Source organism: Chiloscyllium punctatum, chromosome 30 (genome assembly GCF_047496795.1).
Source record: "Chiloscyllium punctatum isolate Juve2018m chromosome 30, sChiPun1.3, whole genome shotgun sequence".
In the NCBI taxonomy this organism is placed as follows: Eukaryota; Metazoa; Chordata; class Chondrichthyes; order Orectolobiformes; family Hemiscylliidae; genus Chiloscyllium; species Chiloscyllium punctatum.
Genome location: NC_092768.1, coordinates 47,707,253 through 47,727,887, shown reverse-complemented (window position 1 = coordinate 47,727,887; position 20,635 = coordinate 47,707,253). Strand labels below are relative to the sequence as shown.

General features: G+C 45.8%; 1 protein-coding gene across 1 annotated transcript in view; it reads right to left on the bottom strand.

The window, feature by feature from the left end:
* Positions 1-19,825, bottom strand: part of LOC140455633 (uncharacterized) — a 51,902-nt gene extending 32,077 nt beyond the window's left edge. The window contains exons 1-3 of the mRNA XM_072550592.1: positions 19,678-19,825; positions 11,124-12,771; position 10,848 (exon numbers count right to left, since the gene is read on the bottom strand). Of these exons, the coding sequence (XP_072406693.1) occupies position 10,848; positions 11,124-12,307 (1,185 nt within the window). The 5' untranslated portion in view covers positions 12,308-12,771; positions 19,678-19,825. The remainder of the gene's footprint in view (positions 1-10,847; positions 10,849-11,123; positions 12,772-19,677) is intronic.
* Positions 19,826-20,635: the final 810 nt, after the last annotated feature.

Sequence of the window (20,635 nt, the reverse complement as noted above, 5' to 3'; positions counted from 1 at the left end):
CGGAGGGGAAATTGAAGTCTTTGAAGAAGGAGGCCATTTGAGTTGTTCGGTAGTGGAATTGGTCCTCCTGGGAGCAGATGCGGTGGAGGCGGAGGAATTGGGAATATTGGCCTTCGTGATGGGGGATGGAAGTGCATAGGGACTGGATGTCCATTGTGAAGATAAGGCGCTGGGGGCCGGAGAAGCGAAAATCATGGAGGAGGTGGAGATGTGGGTGGTGTCCTGAACATAGGTGGGGAATTCATGGACGAAGGGGGCTCTTGAGGTATGCAGAGATGAGTTCGGTGGGGCAGGAGCAGGCTGAGACAATGGGTCGGCCGGGGCAATCGGATTTGTGGATTTTGGGTAGGAGGTAGAGACGGGCAGTACAGGGTTGTGGGACTATGAGGTTGGAGGCAGTGGATGGGAGATCTTCTGAGGTGATGAGGTTATGGATGGTCTGGGAGATGATGGTTTGGTGGTGTGAGGTGCAGTCATGATCAAGGGGGCAGTAGGAGGAGGTGTCCGCCTACACTTCCATCCCCCATCATGAAGGCCTCCAAGCCCTCCATTTCTTCATCTCCTGCCGACCCAACCAGTACCCTTCCACTGACACCCTCCTTCGGCTGACTGAACTGGTCCTCACTCTTGACAACTTCTCTTTCCAATCCTCCCACTTCCTCCAAACCAAAGGAGTAGCTATGGGCACCCGCATGGGCCCCAGCTATGCCTGCCTCTTTGTCGGATATGTGGAACAGTCCATCTTCCGCAGCTACACTGGCATCTCCCCCCACCTTTTCCTCCGCTACATCAATGATTGTATTGGCGCTACCTCGTGCTCCCACGAGGAGGTTGAATAGTTCATCCACTTTACTAACACCTTCCACCCCGACCTCAAATTTACCTGGACTGTCTCGGACTTCTCCCTCCCCTTCCTAGACCTCTCCATTTCTATCTCGGGCAACCGACTCAACAGAGACATTTACTACAAACCGACTGATTCCCACAGCTACCTAGATTACAACTCCTTCCACCCTGCCCCCTGTAAAAACGTCATCTCATATTCCCAATTCCTCTGCCTCCACCGCATCTGCTCCCAGGAGGACTAATTCCACTACCGAACAACTCAAATGGCCTCCTTCTTCAAAGACTACAATTTCCCCTGCGACGTGGTCGACGACACTCTCCACCGCATCTCCTCCACTTCCCGCACATCCGCCCTTGAACCCCGCCCCTCCAATCGCCACCAGGACAGAACCCCACTGGTCCTCATCTTCCACCCCACCAACCTCCAAATACATCGTATCATCCTCCGTCATTTCCACCACCTCCAGACAGACCCCACTACCAGGGATATATTTCCCTCTCCACCCCTATCAGCATTCAAGAGAGACCACTCCATCCGCAACTCCCTCGTCAGGTCCACACCCCCCACCAACCCAACCTCCACTCCCGGCACCTTCCCCTGCAACTGCAAGAAGTGCAAAACTTGTGCTCACACCTCCCCCCCACCTCCCTCCAAGGCCCCAATGGATCCTTCTATATCCATCACAAATTCACCTGCACCTCCACACACATAATTTACTGTTTCCACTGCACCCGATATGGTCTCCTCTACATTGGGGAGACAGGCCGCCTACTTGCGAAACTGCCAGATTCTGCCAGTACAGTACCTGGCTCGCAGCTTCATGTACATGTCAGGTTAGGGTTTGGGCAGCAGCTTACCGACCGGTTCAAGTTGCCTCCAAACACGTCCAGGACGTGCCGGTGACCTCAGGCAGCTGACCCACCGCCTCGCTCCTTCTTCCCCCTTCTTCTTCCCCCTTCTACTTCTTTCCCCTTCTCCTCTCTCCTTCTTCCCCCTCTAATTCGTTTCCCCCTCCTTTTTCCCCATCTCCTTCTTCCCCCTCCTTCTACCCTCTCTCTGTCTTCCCCTTCTCCTTCTTCCCCCCTCCTTTCTACCCCCTTCTTCTTCCGCCCTCTCCTCTTCCCCTCCTTCTACCCCCTCTCCGTCTTCCCCATCTCCTTCCTCCCCTTCTTTTTCTCCTCTCCATCTTGCCCCTCTTTTCTCCCCCTTCATCTTCACCCTCTCCTTCCCCCTCCATTTTCACCCTCTCTTTCTTCCCCCTCCATCTTCACCCTCCTTCCCACTCTCCTTCCTCCCCCCCCCTTTGGTCACCTTCTTCAGCTATCTCCTTCCGCCCTCTCTTTCTTCCCTCTCTCCTTCTCCCCCCTCCTTCTTAACCCCTCTCCTTTTCCCCTTTGCTTCTTTCCCCCTTTCTTTCTTCTCCCCTCCTTCTTACCCCTTCTCCTGCTTCCCCTCTCTCCTTCTCCCCCCTCCTTCTTACCCCCTCTCCTTTTCCCCTTTCCTTCTTCTCCCCTCGTTCTTACCCCTTCTCCTGCTTCCCCTCTCTCCTTCTTCCCCTTGCTCCTTCTTACTCTGTCTCGTTTCCCCCCTCCTTGTTCCCCCCTACTTCTTCCCCTCGCTCCTTCTTACCCTGTCTCATTTCCCCCCTCCTCGTTGCCCCTACTTCTTACCCTGTCTCGTTTCCCCCCCTCCTCCTTCCCCCCCCCGCACTTCTTCCCCTCGCTCCTTCTTACCCTGTCTCGTTTCCCCCCTCCTCGTTGCCCCTACTTCTTACCCTGTCTCGTTTCCCCCCCTCCTCCTTCCCCCCCGCACTTCTTCCCCTCGCTCCTTCTTACCCTGTCTCGTTTCCCCCCACTTCTTCCCCTCGCTCCTTTTTACCCTGTCTCGTTTCCCCCCTCCTTGTTCCCCCGTCTTCCCCTCTCCTTCCTCCCCCATCCTTTTTCTGCTCTCCTTCTTCCCCCACTCGTCTCCCCCTCCTTCTTCTGCTCTTTCCTTCTTACGCCCTCTTCTTTCTTCCCCTCTCTCCTTCTTATCCCCTCTCCTTTTCCCCTTGCTTTCTCCCCCTCCCACTCCGCTAATGACATGCAGGTCCTTGGCCTCCTCCATCGCCAGACCCTGGCCAAACGACGCCTGGAGGAAGAGTGCCTCATCTTCTGCCTAGGAACCCTCCAACCACATGGGATGAATGTAGATTTCTCCAGCTTCCTCATTTCCCCTCCCCCCACCTTATCTCAGTCCCAACCCTCGGATTCAGCACCGCCCTCTTGACCTGCAATCTTCTTCCCGACCTCTTCCAGGACCCCCTCTCCGGCCTATCACCCTCACCTCCTTCCATCTATCGTATTCCCAGCGCCCCTCCCCCAAATTCCCTCTCCCCTACCTTTTATCTCAGCCCGCTTGGCACACCAGCCGAATTCCTGAACAAGGGCTTATGCCCGAAACGTCAATTCTCCTGCTCCTCGGATGCTGCCTGGCCTGCTGTGTTTTTCCAGCACATTTTTCAACTATGGGAGTATGGTAGCCATTACAAAACAGAAAATGCTAGGAAACCTAAAAGGTCTAAAAATTGATAAACCATTGACCCCGATGGGCTTCATCCTAGAGTTTCGAGGGAGGTGGCTGAGGAAATAGTGGAAACGTTGGTTGTGATCTTTCAAAAATTACTGGAGTCAGGTAAAATCCCAGACTATTGGAAAATCACTGTTGTAACCCCCTTCTTCAAGAAAGGGTCAAGACAAATGATAGAAAAATTATAGAATTAGCTTAACCTTGGTTGTAGGCAAAATTCTAAAATCCATTGTTAAGGATGAGATTTCTAAATTCCTCGAAGTGCAGGATCGGATTAAAACAAGTCAGCATGGATTTAGTAAGGGGGAGGGTATGCCTGACAAACCTGCTAGAATTCTTTGAAGAGGTAACAAGTAGATTAGACCAGGGGAACCAGGGGATGTTATCTATCTAGACTTCCAAAAGGCCTTTGATAAGGTGCCTCACGGGAGGCTGCTGAGTAAGGTGAGGGCCCATGGTGTTCGAGGTGAGCTACTGGCATGGTTTGAGAATTGGCTGTCTGACAGTTGGGATAAAAGGTTCTTTTTTGGAATGGCAGCTAGTGACAAGTGGTGCCCTGCAGGGTTCAGTGTTGGGGCCGCAGCTGTTCACTTTATATATTAATGACCTGGGTGAAAGGACTGGGGGCATTCTGGTGAAGTTCACTGATGATACAAAGTTAGGCAGACAGACAGGTAGTTCTGAGGAAGTGGGGAGGCTGCAGAAACATTTAGACAGTTTAGGAGCGTGGTCCAGGAATAGGCTGATGAAATTCAATGTGAGCAAACGCGAGGTCTTGCACTTTGGAAAAAAATAATACAGGCATGGACTATTTTCTAAACGGTGAGAAAGTTCATAAAGCCAAATTACAAAGGGATCTGGGAGTGCTAGTTCAGGATTCTCTAAAGATTGACTTGCAGGTTGAGTCCGTGATTAAGAAAGCAAATGTAATGTTGTCATTTATCTCAAGAGGGTTGGAATATAAAAGCAGCGATGTGCTACTGAGAGTTTATAAAGCTCTAGTTAGGCACAATTTAGAATACTGTGTCCCATTTTGGGCACCACACCTCAGGAATGACATACTGGCACTGGAGTGTGACCAGCAAAGATTCACATGGATGATCCCTGGAATGGTAGACCTAACATATGACGAACGGCTGAGGATCCTGGGATTGTATTCATTCGAGTTTAGAAGGCTCAGGGGAGATCTAAAACAAACTTACATGATAGTGCATGGCCTAGAAAGGGTGGACACTGGGAATTTGTTTCTGTTAGGCGGGGAGACTAGGATCTGTGTGCACAGGCTTAGAATTAGAGGGGGGTCAATTTAGAATGGAAACATATCTTCAGCCAGAGAGTGGTAGGCCTGTGGAATTCATTGCCATGGAGCACAGTGGAGGTCAGGACGTTGATTGTCTTCAAGGCAGAGATTGATAAATTCTTGATCTAACAAGGAATTAAGGGCTACGGGGAGGTGCGGGTAAGTGGAGTTGAAACACTCATCAGCCATGATTGAATAGTGGAGTGGACTTGATGGGCCGAATGGCCTTACTTCCACCCATATGCCTTTTGTCTTATTGAATTCTTTGAGAAGGTTACCAAACAGTTGGATGAGGGTAAAGTGGTTGATGTGACGTACATGGATTTCAGTAAAGCATTTGTTAATGTTCCCCATGGTAGGCTATTGCAGAAAATATGGAGGCATGGAATTGAGGGTGATTTAGCAGTTTGGATCAGTAACTGGCTAGCTGAAAGAAGACAGAGTGATGGTTGATGGGAAATGTTCATCCTGGAGTTCAGTTACTAGTGGTGTATCGCAAGGATCTGTTTTGGGGCCACTGCTGTTTGTCATTTTTATAAATGATCTGGTTGAAGGTGTAGAAGGATGGGTTAGTAAATGGTACGATTCCTGCTAGAGTGGATGAGCAGAGAGATCTCTGTGTCCATGTGCAAAGATCCCTGAAAGTTGCCACCCCGGTTGATAGGGTTGTTAAGCAGGTTTACGGTGTGCTTGCTTTTATTGGTAGAGAGATTGAGTTTGGGAGCCATGAGGTTATGTTGCAGCTGTACAAAACTCTGGTGCGGCCGCACTTGGAGTATTGTGTACCGTTCTGGTCACTGCATTATAGGAAGGATGTGGAAGCATTGGAAAGGGTGCAGAGGAGATTTACCAGGATGTTGCCTGGTCTGGAGGGAAGGTCTTATGATGAAAGGCTGAGATACTTGAGGCTGTTTTTGTTAGAGAGAAGAAGGTTAAGTGGTGACTTTACAGAGACATATAAAATGATCAGAGGATTAGATAGGGTGGACAGTGAGAGCCTTTTTTCTCGGATGACGATGGTTGGCACAAGAGGGCATAACTTTAAATTGAGGGGTGATAGATATAGGTCAATGTCAGAGGTAGTTTTATTACCCAGAGAGTAGTAAGAGTGTAGATTACCCTGCCTGCAACAGTCATAAACTCGCCAACTTTAAGGGCATTTAAATGGTTATTTGAAAAATATATGGATGATAATAGAATAGTGTAGGATAAATGGGCTTCAGATGATTTCACAGGTTGACGCAACATCAAGGGCCGAAGGGCTTGTACTGCACTGTAACTATGACAGAGAGAGGATAGTGGTAGATGGTTGCTTTTTGGACTGGAGACCTGTTACCAGTGGTGTGCAACAAGGATCAGTGCTGGGTCCACTGCTTGTCGTCTTTTTTATAAAAAAATTGGATGTGGATATAGGAGGTATGTTTAGTAAGTTTGCAGATGATACCAAAATAGATGGTGTAGCAGACAGTGTAGAAGATTATGTTGTCGATACAATGGGACCTTGATCAGATGAGCTAATGGGCTGAGGAGTGGCAGATGGAATTTAATTCAGATAAACGTGAGGTTCTGCATTTTAGTAAGGCAAACCAGGGGTCGAATTCTACAGTTAATGACAGGGCCCTGGGAAGTGTGGCTGAAAAAAGAAACTTGGGAGGTGCAATTTGCATAGTTCGTCAAAAGCGGAGTTGCAGGTAGACAGGGTGGTGAAGAAAGCATTTGGCATGTGTGCCTTCATTGGTCAGAACACTGACCTTGAAGAGGCTCTATTCTCTCCTTCATGACTCTTTTGGTTGTCATGCACGCTTAGAAAGTCTTTGGATTATCCCTAACCTTCCCTGTCAAGGTTATCTCATATCCCATATTTATCCTCCCGATTTCCCTCTTAATATAACCCCTACTCCCCTGATATTCTTCAAGGGTTCCTTTGATCCCAGTTATACTGAATAGTAATCTAATAATACACAAAGAATCAACCAAGTTATTGCTCGAAGGAACAACAGGTTAAATTTCTCAATCATGTCAAAGTGAGAAATGTAGTCACAACCACAGCTGTGCAGCATTTCCCCCAGGTTTCCCACATTAGCAACCAGATTGATTAATTTAAATTCACAACTGGACAAACACTCAAGAGAGGACAGTAAGCCAAGTGCACTGGGAAACTCAATCCATACCTTCCTGACTCCAGGCAGTGATAACAGATAGCATTGAATCATTCAGCAGAGTTAGAATATATACAAAATTAGACTGAACAATGAAGCCTGGTATCCATTTCTTTTCTGTTGAAGTAAAGAAGATCATTGTTGAGATGGAAGATACATCCTCAACCATCCAGAAAATTGAAGAGGGGATCTTATCAATGGAAGCCAGTGAGCAAGAGGCAGCAATACAAATAATCTCTGAGTTGCTAGTGGTTTATTCAAAGACATTCGATGTCAGCACTTCATTTGGAGTTAATCTCTCATCACGAGGTAAAATGTCGGGTTCTATGAGGGATAACCACTTTGGCCTCACAGAACCTGACAGATCCTCCCCCACCCAGGGAGGAGTTCACCTGGGCTGTATGGAGACCAGCATCTGAGGATACAGACTGCTTGGTGAGTGCTAACAAACATCCTGTGTATTCACTCCAGAGAATAACCTGTCCCATCAGTTGGGACATGTACACGGCCAATGTTTCCCTGACTGCCATTCACAGCCTATATCAAATTCTCACTCAGCCCAGGAATGGCAGGCATGGTGACCACATTGTTCCCACACATATTCAGCGGCCTACTTGTGCCTGTCACCAATGGGGTGAGTTACTTTCTATCCAATGATTTAGATACTGAATCACAACAGAGAGGTTTCATGGTGAAGTTTGATCTTGAAACAAGTCAGTCACTGAATGAAAAATGTGTGAGGTCACTTGAGGCCCTGTTTAATCAGGGTGATTGAAGTGACATCTATGGTGACAGTAGGAGGCTGGCAACAGCTAGTGGGGATTGCATTTGATCAGGGGTGGTTCTGCTGGCCAGAGCTGGAGATACCAGGACATACACATTTCACATCAACTGGTTTATGATTTCCTTGACATGGTGAATTCTCCACTAATTCAATTAATTGCATCTACTGACCTTTGGTATTTCATGGATGGGTGACACTGCTTGTCTCGTTACCTTATTGTCCCATTTTTAGAAACAGGTTAGCAAACTGAAATGGGGCCAAGTAAGTTAAAATGCCATTTGCAGACAAAATCTCAATTCAGCTAAAAAAAAGTGTGCTGTTTGTCTCATTGAAATGTGCAGAGTCACTGTAGAATCACTACTTGAGGAAATGTGAGTTTTGGAGACCTAATGGCTACAGAACATTCTGAAGAGAGAAACAGTTTGAGAAACAGTTCACATTCATACCAATGACATAGGTAGAAAGAGAGAAGTTGCAACAAGAATTTGGGAAGCTATGCAACAGAATAAAAACTTGGATCTCAAGGTCTCTGGATTACTATCAGTGTGACATGTTAGTGAATACAGTAATAGGCCAATAGAATAAACAAATGCATGGCTGATGAGTTGGCATAGATGAAAGGCTTGAGATCACTGGCTTCATTTCTGGGGAATGTAGGACCTGAACCAGAATGAAAGCAACATCCATATGGAAAAGATTACTCGTGCAGGTGGTGGGGGTTTAAACTAATTTGGCAGATGGATGTCATACAAAATGGAGGCACAGTAGGGGAAGAGGTGAATTCATAAAGACTATTTCTACAATGAATGGCAAAACTGGTTAACCACTAAGCTACTGTTTAGAATTAAATTACAAACCCTTTCACCCCAAATCTGCACCAATTATCCAAAACTCTTAGAATGAGTCATAGAATTGTCCAACACGGAAACAGACACTTCGTCCAGCATGCCCGTGCTGACCAAACATCCCAATCTGACCTCATCCCATTTGCCTGCACATCCCTCTAAATCCAAAATTAAAAAAAAGGAAAATGGTAAGAAACAGCCAAATGGGGCCAAGCTTAACAGATTAAAAAAACAGATTCCTGCCATTGAGAGAACAACGCTGACAGTTTTAGAATTGATGAGATCTTCAGTTCAGTTGGTAAGTCAGTTAGACTTAGGTCTTTGACTGAAGTAACAGTTCAACTTTCACAGCTTAAGACAATGTTAAAGGTACTGATTTCTGGAACTCACCAAGATGGATGTGTGCACCTTGTTAAGTTTCAGAATTTTTCTTTTCCAGGAGAGAGATTTTTTTTCTGTCAAAAAGCATGACGTTCTGCCATTAACTGATACAGCTCATGTTTACTGGAAAACACATCTGTAGTCCAAAAGCTGTTGCTAGGCAACCTTCAGCGCAGAATCTTCCAAATCTTCCAAGCCAAGTCTACCAAGCAATTAAAGCCATAAACCTATTTTTTTGTCTCTCTTAAAAGCTTTGGCTTGTCTTTTCCACACAGTTATTTGACTTCCAACCAAAACAATGGGATATTAACAGCTCACATCAATTTTTGAGTTTTGTAATTACTGCTGAATACAACGCTTAGAAATTACATGTCTATTCAAAACTCTTTCAACATAGAATGTCCAAAAACTTCCATATTCCAGTTCCTCACAGTCCTTGAATAAAATTTGTATTCCCTAAAAATTGTCCAATGTGAATGTTAGTGAATGGGGAAGTGGATGAATGAGTGAATGGAACAGGTGACAGGGTACAGTAAGAGGCAGAATGGTGAGGTATGTGGCCAGGTTTAAGTGGTAGGGTGGCAGCGTATGAAATGGGTGAATGCTTGGGTGCTCTTGGATAGTCAGGTCACGAGATCTTATAGGATTGTAAGGTAGTCTGGTTGTGAGATTTTATAGAACTATGGGTTACTAAGGTCAGGCTGGGGGTCAGTTAGGTTGTGATAGTTTATAGGTTTCAGGGCTAGGCAGGCTAGGTTGTGTAGAGGACATAGTGGGGCTGTGAGATTTTGTCAAGTTGCAAAGTACTCAGGTCAGGTTAAGTTGGTTTGGGAGAGGGGCAGCAGGTTGTGAAATTTTACAGAGCTGCAGAGGTAAACATGCTGGGTTGAGGGGTTCTTCGGGTTGTGAAATTTTATTAGGTTTGGGGCTATTCAGGTCTGTTAGGGAGGGGATAGTCAGGTTTTGAAGTTTCGAAGTTTCATAGGTTTGGGGACGGGCCAGGTCTTTTTGAAGGGATAGTCCAGTGGACTTTAGTCATGAGGTGAGAACTGGTCAGTTTGGGCCAGTCACTGAGTCAGGTTGGGCTGCAGAGAATCAGGGTGATGTGGGGAGTACTCAGAAGGTTGTAGGGACTGAGCAGTGTGTCAAAGTGAGCAATTTAGGGAGTCAAGTGTAAGTGTACCCAGGAGTTAGAGGAGTTTATTTTTCCGTCTTAGAATTCCTGTGTAATTATCCAGGTAAGAAAAATCAGAACTGTCCAAAATCTTGCATGCTGACTCAGACTCTTGTTCGAATCTCCAATCTTTCCAGTAATTTCTATGGAGTCAGTCTGTCTAGAATATTTCACACTTTGTATGAACAACAACTTCCTTCAGAGAGAGTGCAGCACTCAACAGCATGCCATTGATGTCATCTGCTTCCCTTGCTGTATTTCACTTCTGAGTGATATCTCTGCAAACAAAGAAACATCCTTTCTGAATGCTTTAGAGTTCTGAAGAAGGGTCACTGTACTCAAAACATCATTCTACTTTCTCTCCAAACCTGCAGCCAAACCAGCTGAGTTTCTTCAGTAATTTCTGTTTTTATTTTCAACCAAATGCAAATGGTTTGAGAAAGATGTTTTTAATTGGCATGTGGTCAGACTCTATTACCACTTTCTTTCTCCCAGACAGGTGCAACTTTTCAATCAGCAAAGAATCTCTTTCTCAATCTGTGTACAGTGTTGTTCAATTTGTGTAAATCCTCTGAATACAAACACAGTGGGTTGTCCTCACTGCCTGGGGGTTACTCCAAGTCCTGTTTCACTGACATCACACTGCAGGGTGACTCCATTGTTACATCATAATCCCTCAGCACTGGTGATGTCATCACTAGTTGTTTGGTGGGAGTGAAAGCTGCTTCTTGTTCTGTGTCCCAGTCCCACTGAACACCCTGCACAGTGAGACTGTGAATAGGTAAACACTCTGAGGTTGGACTGGGCAAGAACCTGGCCAGGTAGGTCCTGTATGGGTTCACTGATATTCCAGATGGTTCAATAACTGTGTGAAGGCTTTATGACAGAACCCACACTGATAGAGTTTATCCCTTATGTGAGTAAATTGGCCAATGTTACGCTGACTGTGAAAGCACTGTCACAAGCATTGCAATGGAAGAGAGATTCTCTATGAATCCTATGATGTCCCAGATGGTTAATGACATCACAATATGTTCATTACAAACCTCATAATTGAAAGGTTACTCCCCTGTGTGGATCCTCTGATGGAGCAGGAGGTTCCATGACCTTGAGAATGATTTGGTGCACAATTCACACCTAAAGGGTTTCTCGCCAGTGTGGATGCATTGGTGTCTGCGGAGGCTATCTGAGTACAAGAATGACTTCTCACACACCTCACACTTGAATAATTTCTCCCCTGTGTGAATGCGTTCATGCCTGCGGAGACTAGATGAAACTGAGAATGATTTGTCACAGTCCTTGCATATGAACGGTTTCATCCCTGTGTGAATGCGTTGGTGTGCACAGAGGCTCGATGACTGTGAGAATGATTTGTCACACACCTCACACACGAATGGTTTCTCACCTGTGTGAATGCGTTGGTGTCTGCGGAGGGTAGATGAATCCAAAAATGATTTGAGACATCCATTGCATCTGAATGGTTTCTCCCCTGTGTGAATGCGTTCATGTGTACAGAGGATTGATGAGTGTGAGAATGATTTACTACATACCTTGCACATGAATGGTTTCTCCCCTGTGTGATTACTTAGATGTACATGGAGTTTCATTGATGATGAAAATGATTTGCCACACACCTCACACTTGAACAGTTTCTCCCCAGTGTGGATGCGTTGATGAGTCCGGAGGTTCCCTGAACGTGAGAATGATTTGTCACACACTTCACATGTAAATGGTTTCTCGCCTGTGTGAATTCGTTGGTGTGTGTGGAGGGCTCCTAACTGTGAGAACGATTTGTTGCACACCTCACATGTGAATGGTCTCTCTCCTGTATGAATACGTTGGTGTTTGCGGAGGGTGGATGAGACTGAGAATGACTTATCACACTCCTCACAGGTGAATGGTTTCTCCCCTGTGTGAATGCGTTCGTGTCTTTGAAAGGCTGATGAATCTGAGAATGATTTGTTACATATCTTGCAAGAGAATGGTTTCTCCTTTGTGTGAGTACGTTCATGTATGAGGAATTTTGATGACTGTGAGAATGATTTGTCACACACCTTGCATACAAATGGTTTCTTCCCAGTATGAATAGGCTGGTGATTCACCAGGCCCGATAATTGTGAAAAGTTCTTGTTACATTCCTCACATTTGAATGGCTTCTCCCCACTGTGAATGCGGCGGTGATTCACAAGTGTCGATGACTTTGCAAACATTTGGTCACATACTTCACACTTAAATGGTTTCTCTTCCATGAAGCTGCCCTTCTGTTAATAGTTGTACAGCAGATGTTCCTTGTGCCTGGGAGTATTTTATTAAACCTGCGAAGCCTCCTTCCCCCCCTCACACTTGAACCTGTAAGAATGAGTCATTGGTTCATGAGGCTTACTGAATAACTGAAGTTCTCATCACACTTGGAGCCACCAGCACTTTTTCCCAGCCGCACCCTGACCAATCACCCACAGCCGAACCTTCAGAAAGGTTGGTTCTGTTGAAAGGCTCCACACCACTGACCAGTTTCAGATCTAATGATGCATCCCCTGAACCAACCCATTTCCAGATGATGGTTTCAGTGCCCAACCTTCTCTGTATTGAGCAATGCTATGAAGGGCCTGGATTCTTCTCACAGTTGTGCAGTTAAGTTTGTTGGGTGATGGTCAGAAACTCCCTGTAGTGTTTATCCTCTCTGTATGCTCTGATGTACTGTGGCACAATTTCTCTGTAAAACATGAAAGAAGACATGATTTTCTCGAATACTCCCTCCTCCTGTATTGATGTTACTGGAGCAGGCAGAGAGTAGCTGAGCGACCACTAGGAAAGACAAAGGGAGTAGGCAGAGAGTGCATGAATCCCCTGTGACCATTCCCCTCAAAAAATAGTACACCATTTTGGATGCTGTTGGGGGGGATGACCGTTCAGGGGAAATCAGCAGTAGCCAGGTTGGTGGCACTATAACTGGCTCTGGCGCACTGCAGGAAATGGTAAAGGTAAACAGGCAGTTAGTGATTGAAGACCTGATAGTTAGGGGAACAGACAGGAGATTCTGTGGACGGAAAAGAGAATCCAAAATAGTGTGTTGCCTCCCAGGTGCCATGGTCCAGGATGTCTCAGAGTGGCTGCAGAATGTTCTCAAGGGTGAGGGTGAGCAGACAGAAATCATTGCGCACTTTGGCACAAATGACATAGATAGAAATAGGAATGAGGTCCTACAGAGTGATTATAGAGAGCTAGGAAAAAAGTTAAAAACCAGGACCTCATTGGTGATAATCTCCGGATTACGTCCAGTGCCATGTGCTAGTGAGGGTAAGAACAGGAGGATATGGCAGATGAATCCGTGGCTAAAGAATTGGTGCAGGTGGCAGGGATTCAGACTTTTAGATCATTTGGATCTTTTCTGGGGCAGAGGTGACATGTTCAAGAGGGACGAGTCACATTTGAACTAGAAGGGGACCAATATCTTGGCGGCCAGGTTTGCTTGTTCTGCAAGGGAAAGTTTAAACTAGATTTGCAGGGGCTGGGATCCTCAACAGCAGGGAGGCTTGAAGGAGATACAGTAGTCAGAAATAGTAAGTTGAAGAGACAGGTCAGGCTGAAACATGACAGGGAGCAAGGAACGCCTTTTGGATTAAATTGCATCTATTTCAATATCAAGGGGGCTGACAGGTAAGGCCGATGAACTCAGGGTATGGATAGGTACATGGGACTGGGATATTATAGCCATTACAGAAACATGGCTAAGGGAGGGACAGTACTGGCAACTTAATGTGCCAGGGTACGGCTGCTTTTGGCAGGACAGAGGTGGTGGGAAGAGGAAAGGGGGTATTGCATTTTTGATTAAAGCAAATATCACAGCAGTAATCAGAGATGAAATTATTGAAGGATCACCCAGTGAGACTTTGTGGGTGGAGATAATAAATAAGAATGTGATGGGGTTGTACTAGGCCCCCAAATAGTCAACGGGAAATAGAGGAACAAATATGCAGGGAGATTGGGAGACTTGCAGGAGCAATAAAGTTGTCATAGTTCAAAGTTTGGGAGAAGATTTGTAGTCGGGTGCTCGTTGTTGTGGTTCTGTTCTCTGAGCTGGGAATTTGTCTTGCAAACATTTCGTCCCCTGTCTAGGTGACATCCTCAGTGCTTGGGAGCCTCCTGTGAAGCGCTTCTGTGCTGTTTTCTCCGGCATTTATAGTGGCCTGTCTCTGCCGCTTCCGGTTGTCAGTTCGAGCTGTCCGCTGTAGTGGCCGGTATATTGGGTCCAGGTCGATGTGTTTGTTGTCATAGTAGGGGATTTTAATTTTCCTAACATAGACTGGGACTGCCAGAGTGTTAAAGGCTTAGATGCAGTGGAATTTGTTAAGTGTGTTCAGGAAAATTTCCTCAAGCAGCATACAGAGGATCCTACTCAGGACGGGGCAAAATTCGACCTATGCTTGGGAAATAGGGCAGGACAGGTGAGTGAGGTGACAATGGGGGAGCACTTTAGGACCAGTGACCATAGTTCTGTTAATTTTAAAGTTATGGAGAAGGACAAAACTGGTCCACAGGTTCTAGTTCTAAATTGGAACAAGGTGAATTTTAATGGGATTAAACATGAGCTTGCAGGTGTTGATTACAGTAGTTTGTTTGCAGCCAAAGAGACCTCCAGCAAGTGGAAGGCCTTTGAAAAGTGAGATAGTTAGAGTTCAAGGTCTATATGTTCCTGTGAGGGTGAAGGAATAGGGAACCCTGGATGACAAGAGATATTGAGGCTTTGGGCAGAAAAAAGGAGGCATGTCTCAGTTACAGGCAGCTGGGAATCCCTGGAGGTAGACAGGGAATACAGAAGTTTACTGAAGAAGAAAATCAGGAGGGTGAAAATGGGCACGAGATAGCCTGGGCTGAGAAGATTAAGGTGAATCCAGAGAGGTACTTGAAGTATTTTAGTGAAAAAGGATAACTAGAGAGAGAATAGGGCCCCTCAAGGACAAAAGTGGACCCACAGCTTCTATGTGTAGAACCACAGGAGATAGACGAAGTTCTCAATGAATATTTCTCCTTTGTTTTTATCATAGAGAAAGACATGAAGACTTGGGAACTTGGAGAAATTAGTGGTGATATCTTGTGGACAGTGCATAACACTGTAAATTTATATCCAAGAGGCTAGAGAAGAAATTGGAAGGGCAATTGATGATTTTTACATCATCGTTAGCCACAGGTGAGGTCCCGGAAGACGAGAGGATAGCAAATATTGTGCCCTTATTCAAGGAGGGCTGCAAAGAAAAACCTGGGAACAAATGAACAGTAATCCTAACATCTGTGGTCACTAAGTTACTTGGGAAGATTCTGAGGGACAAGATATACATGCATGTGGAAACACAGGGCTTGATTAGGAGTAGTCAGCATGGCTTTGTGAGTGGGAGATCTCACAATTTTGTTCGAGTTCTTTGATGAAGTGACCAGGAAGGTTTATGAGGGCAAGACGGTAGACATAGTCTATATGGATTTTAGTAAAGCCTTTGATTAGATTCCACATTGTGGGCTGTCCCAGAAGGTTAGATCACATGGAACCTAGGGTGAGCTGGCAAGTTACATACAAATTGGCTTGATGATAAGAAGCAGAGGGTAATAATGGAAGGATGCTTGTTGCACTGGAGGCCTGTGACTAGTGGGGTGCCTTGGGGGTTGGTGCTGGGCCCACTGCTATTTGTTACCTACATTAATGATTTGGATGAGAATGCACAAGGCATGATTAGCAGGTTTGCAGATGACACTAAAATAGGCTGTATCGTGGACAATGAGGAAGGTGATCGGAATTTGCAGCAGGACTTTGATCAGTTGGGGAAGTGGGTCAAGAAATGGCAAATGGAGTTTAATATAGACAAGTGTGTGGTCTTGCATTTTGGAAAATTAAATCAAGGTAGGAGTGTTATGTGAAGAGTAAGGCCTTAAAGAGTGTAGTCGGGCCTTAAAGAGTGTAGTGAAACAGAGGGATCTTGAAGTTCAGGTTCACAGTTCTCTGAAAGTGATGTCACAGGTAGACAGGGCAGTGAAGAAGGCTTTTGGCAAACTGGCCTTCATCAGTCAGGGCACTGAGTATGGAAATAGGGAAGTTATGTTGCAGTCATACAGGATGTTGGTGAGGCCGCACTTAAAGTATTGTGTTCAGTTTTGGTCAACTTGCTATAGGAAGGATCTTATTAAACTGGAAAGAGTGCAGAAGAAATTTACAAAGGATGTTGTCTGGACTCAATGGTCTGAGTTATAGGGAGAGGTTGGACAAGCTAGGACTTTTCTATTTTGAGTGTACAAGACTTGAGGGGGGGATCTTATAGAGGTGTATAAGATCATAAGAAGCATGAATAGGGTGAATGCACTCAATGCTTTTCCCAGGGGTGGGGAATCGAGGACTAAAGGGCATCATTTTAAGGTTAGATTAGATTAGATTAGATTAGATTACTTACAGTGTGGAAACAGGCCCTTCGGCCCAACAAGTCCACACCGCCCCGCCGAAGCGTAACCCACCCATACCCCTACATCTACATCTACCCCTTACCTAACACTACGGGCAATTTAGCATGGCCAATTCACCTGACCTGCACATCTTTGGAGTGTGGGAGGAAACCGGAGCACCCGGAGGAAACCCACGCAGACACGGGGAGAACGTGCAAACTCCACACAGTCAGTCGCCTGAGGCGGGAATTGAACCCGGGTCTCTGGCGCTGTGAGGCAGCAGTGCTAACCACTGTGCCACCGTGCCGCCGTTAGAGGGGAAAGAATAAAAGGGAATCTGAGTGACAACTTTTTTACACAGAGGGTGATACACATATGGAATGAACTGCCAACAGAAGTGGTTGAGATGGGTACATTAACAACATTTAAAAGACATTTGGATTAGAAGGACATGGGTCACCTGCAGGGAAATGGGGTTAGTGTAGATGGACATTTTGGCTAGCTTAGAGAAGTTTGGGCCAAAGGGTCTGTCTCCGGGTTGTAGGACTCTATAACTACTCAGGTTTGATTTGTTTGTACTTTTACAGGCTGTGGGTGCCATTTGCTAGGCCGGCATTTATTGCCCATTCCTTTGAGAAGGTGGTTATGAGTCCCTTTTTGAACTGCCTTCGTCATACAGATAGGTACACCAACGGGGAATTATCAGATTTTAACCCACCAAGTGCCATTATAGTTCCATATGTGGCTTTCGATGGCAATATGGAAATAGTCACCTTCCTATGCATTTGATACCATTGTTATGAAGGTGGTAGAAGTTGTGGGTTTGTGAGGTACTGTCAAATCAGTTTTGGTGAATTGGTACCATATGTATTTATAGATGATACACACAGCAGCCATTCTCATAAGTGCTGGAAGGAGAGAATATTCAAGTTGGCAGATATGGTGCCAAGTGGGCTACTTTGCCCTGTATGGTGTCAAGCTTTCTGAGTGTTGTTGAAGCTGCAGTCACCCAAGCAAGTGCAGCGTATTCCATCACACTCATGACTTGCGCCTTGTAGCTGAATAACATAACAAAGTTCATGCAATCTGACCTGGTTTTATAGCTACAATATTTATAAGGCTGGATCCTTTTCGGCTTCTGGGCAATGGTAACCCCAAGATGTTGACTGAGGAGATTCGGCTGTGGCAAGTCCATTCAATATTAAAGTTAGATTCTGTCTTGTTGAAGATGGTCATTGCTTGCCACTTGTGCAATGCGAATGTTACATGCCACTAACCAGCCCGAGCCAGGCAATGTTCCAGGTCTTGCTGCATATTTTTTTTTTAGATTACTTACAGTGTGGAAACAGGCCCTTCGGCCCAACAAGTCCACATCGACCTGCCGAAGTGCACCCACCCACACCCATTCCCCTACATTTACCCTGCACCTAACACTATGGGCAATTTAGCATAGCCAATTCACCTAACCTGCACATTTTTGGACTGTGGGAGGAAACCGGAGCACCCGGAGGAAACCCACGCAGACACGGGGAGAACGTGCAAACTCCACACAGAGAGTCGCCTGAGGCAGGAATTGAACCCAGGTCTCTGGCGCTGTGAGGCAGCAGTGCTAACCACTGTGCCACCGTGCCGCCATATGTATATGGACTGAGGTAGTGGGTATGTTTGCCGAGCTGGGAATTTGGTTTGCCTTCGATAATGCACCAGAACAAAGACCCAATACTCATCATGTACAGGACAAATGTGGTGTATAAGATTCCATGTAGAGATCGCATGGAAATACTACATAGGACAAACAGGCAGACAATTCGCGATCCGCATTCATGAACATCAACTAGCCACTAAACACTATGACCAGCTATCCTTAGTATTTATACACACAGATGACAAAGACCACAAATTTGACTGGGACAACACAACAATAATAGGACAAGACAAACAGAGGACAGCCAGAGAATTCCTAGAAGCTTGGCACTCACCCACGGGCTCCATCAATAAATACATTGACCTAGATCCAATATACCTATTACTGCTATGAACAACCGAATCAGCAACTGGAAGTAGCGGGAATGAAAGCAAATAAATTTCAACCGAAACAGTATAGCAGCGCTTCACAGGAGGCTCCACAGCACTGAGGATGTCACCTAGAAGGGACAAAACGTCTGCAAACCAAATTCCCACACCCAAGCTACAAACCTTTACACAAAACATTTATATGGACTGTTTCCTCATTATCTGAGGAAACATGAATAGTGCTGAACATCATGGAAGCATCATGAAATATCCCCATTTTTTGACTTTATGGTGGGTGGAAGGTCTCAGATGAGCAGCTGATCAAGGTCAGGCCTTGGACATTACATAAGGAATTCATGCAGTGATGTCCCAGGACAGGGATAACTGGCCTCTAACCACCATAATTGCTTTCCTTTGTGTTAGATATGAATCCAAACACTGGAGAGTTTTCCTCTTATTCCCACTGACTCGAGTTTTGCTTGGACACTTTGATGCCACACTTGGAATAGGGATCTTTACTATGGTGTCCTGGTCAATATTATTCCCTCAATCAACACAGCTGATTGTCTGATCATCATCACAATGCTGTTTGTGGGAGCTTGCTATGAAAAGAATGGCTGCCCCACTTCAAAAGTGCCTCAACGGCTGTAAAGAACTTCAGAAATTCTACTGTTTGGGAAAGGCTTCCTACAATTGAAAATCTTTATAATCTTTTCCGATGCTGTCACAGAGACAGGGTAATGGGAGAGCTTGGAGGCACCAAAGGACGGGCCACATTCAGATTCCAACAGAAAGACAGAACTGACCAATTCAAAATCCAAAGGACAATAACAAGCTCCCAGCACACACACAAACACACACACACAAAGAACTCAATAGGAAATCAGTAAGAATCCCCCTACACTCTGCATCTCCCGGATAATTACACCTCACCTTCTCATATTCAGGAATGAACCATCAAACTCAGCCTGGAAATCAGAGGGAAATGCTTCCAATAAACACACTCAATATCCAACACACAGCTGCAACACAAAACACCGAGTAAACAGCTCTCTCAGCTGGATCTTCTCACACAGCATAAGGAACATTTCTACCCCGATTGCCCACAGGATAGTCAGACTGCCTGAAGATTGGTGTGGATATTATGGGATACAATTTGTATAAAAGCTGCTCCTTCACTCACCATCTCCTCACTTGGTTTTCAGTCCCTATAGGAAGTGAACCAGCTCTGGAAGAGGAAGAGGAGACAATGGGCAGAGTGGGTGGACTCTCTGATTGACGTCTCTCACAGTCAATCCAAATATTTCTGGAGTAACATGAGTTTCCTGAAACTTGGGAAACTGACCGGGGAAATGGAGGTGACTTTGAGCAGCAAATCATGAATTGGAGGCCTCAGCACCACACTCTACCACAAACCCACAGACAATCTCACAATGCTACACTTCTCCAGCTTCCACCAAAAACATATTAAAACAGCCATCCCCTATGGACAAGCTCTACGCATACACCGGATCTGCTCAGATGAGGAGGAACGTGACGGACACCTGGAAGTACTCAGGGATGCCCTCACAAGAACGGGGTACGATGCCCAACTCATCGAACACCAATTCCAACGCGCCACAGCAAGGAACCGTAATGACCTCCTCAGGAGACAGACACGTGCTGCAACCGACAGGGCAACCTTCATTGTTCAGTATTTCCCAGGAGTTGAAAAACTATGCCATGTTATTCGTGACCTGCAACACATTATCAATGAGGATGAGCACCATACCAAGACCTTCCCCACTCCTCCACTACTTGCCCTTAAACAACTGCCAAACCTCAAACAGATCATTGGTCTCAGGACAACTCATACAACCCTGTCACAGTAGGTGCTGCAAGACGTGTTAGAGTGTGGACATAGATACCACCATTATGCATGGGGACACCTCCCACCTTGCACGTGGCAGGTACTCATGTGACTCAGTCAATGTTGTCTATCTTATACGTTGCAGGCAAGGATGCCCGGAGGCATGGTACATTGGGGAAACCGAGCAAAGGCTACGACAACGGATGAATGGACACCGCACAACAATCAACAGATAGGAGTGTTCCCTCCCAGTTGGGGAACACTTCTGTGATCCAAGACATTCGACCTCGGA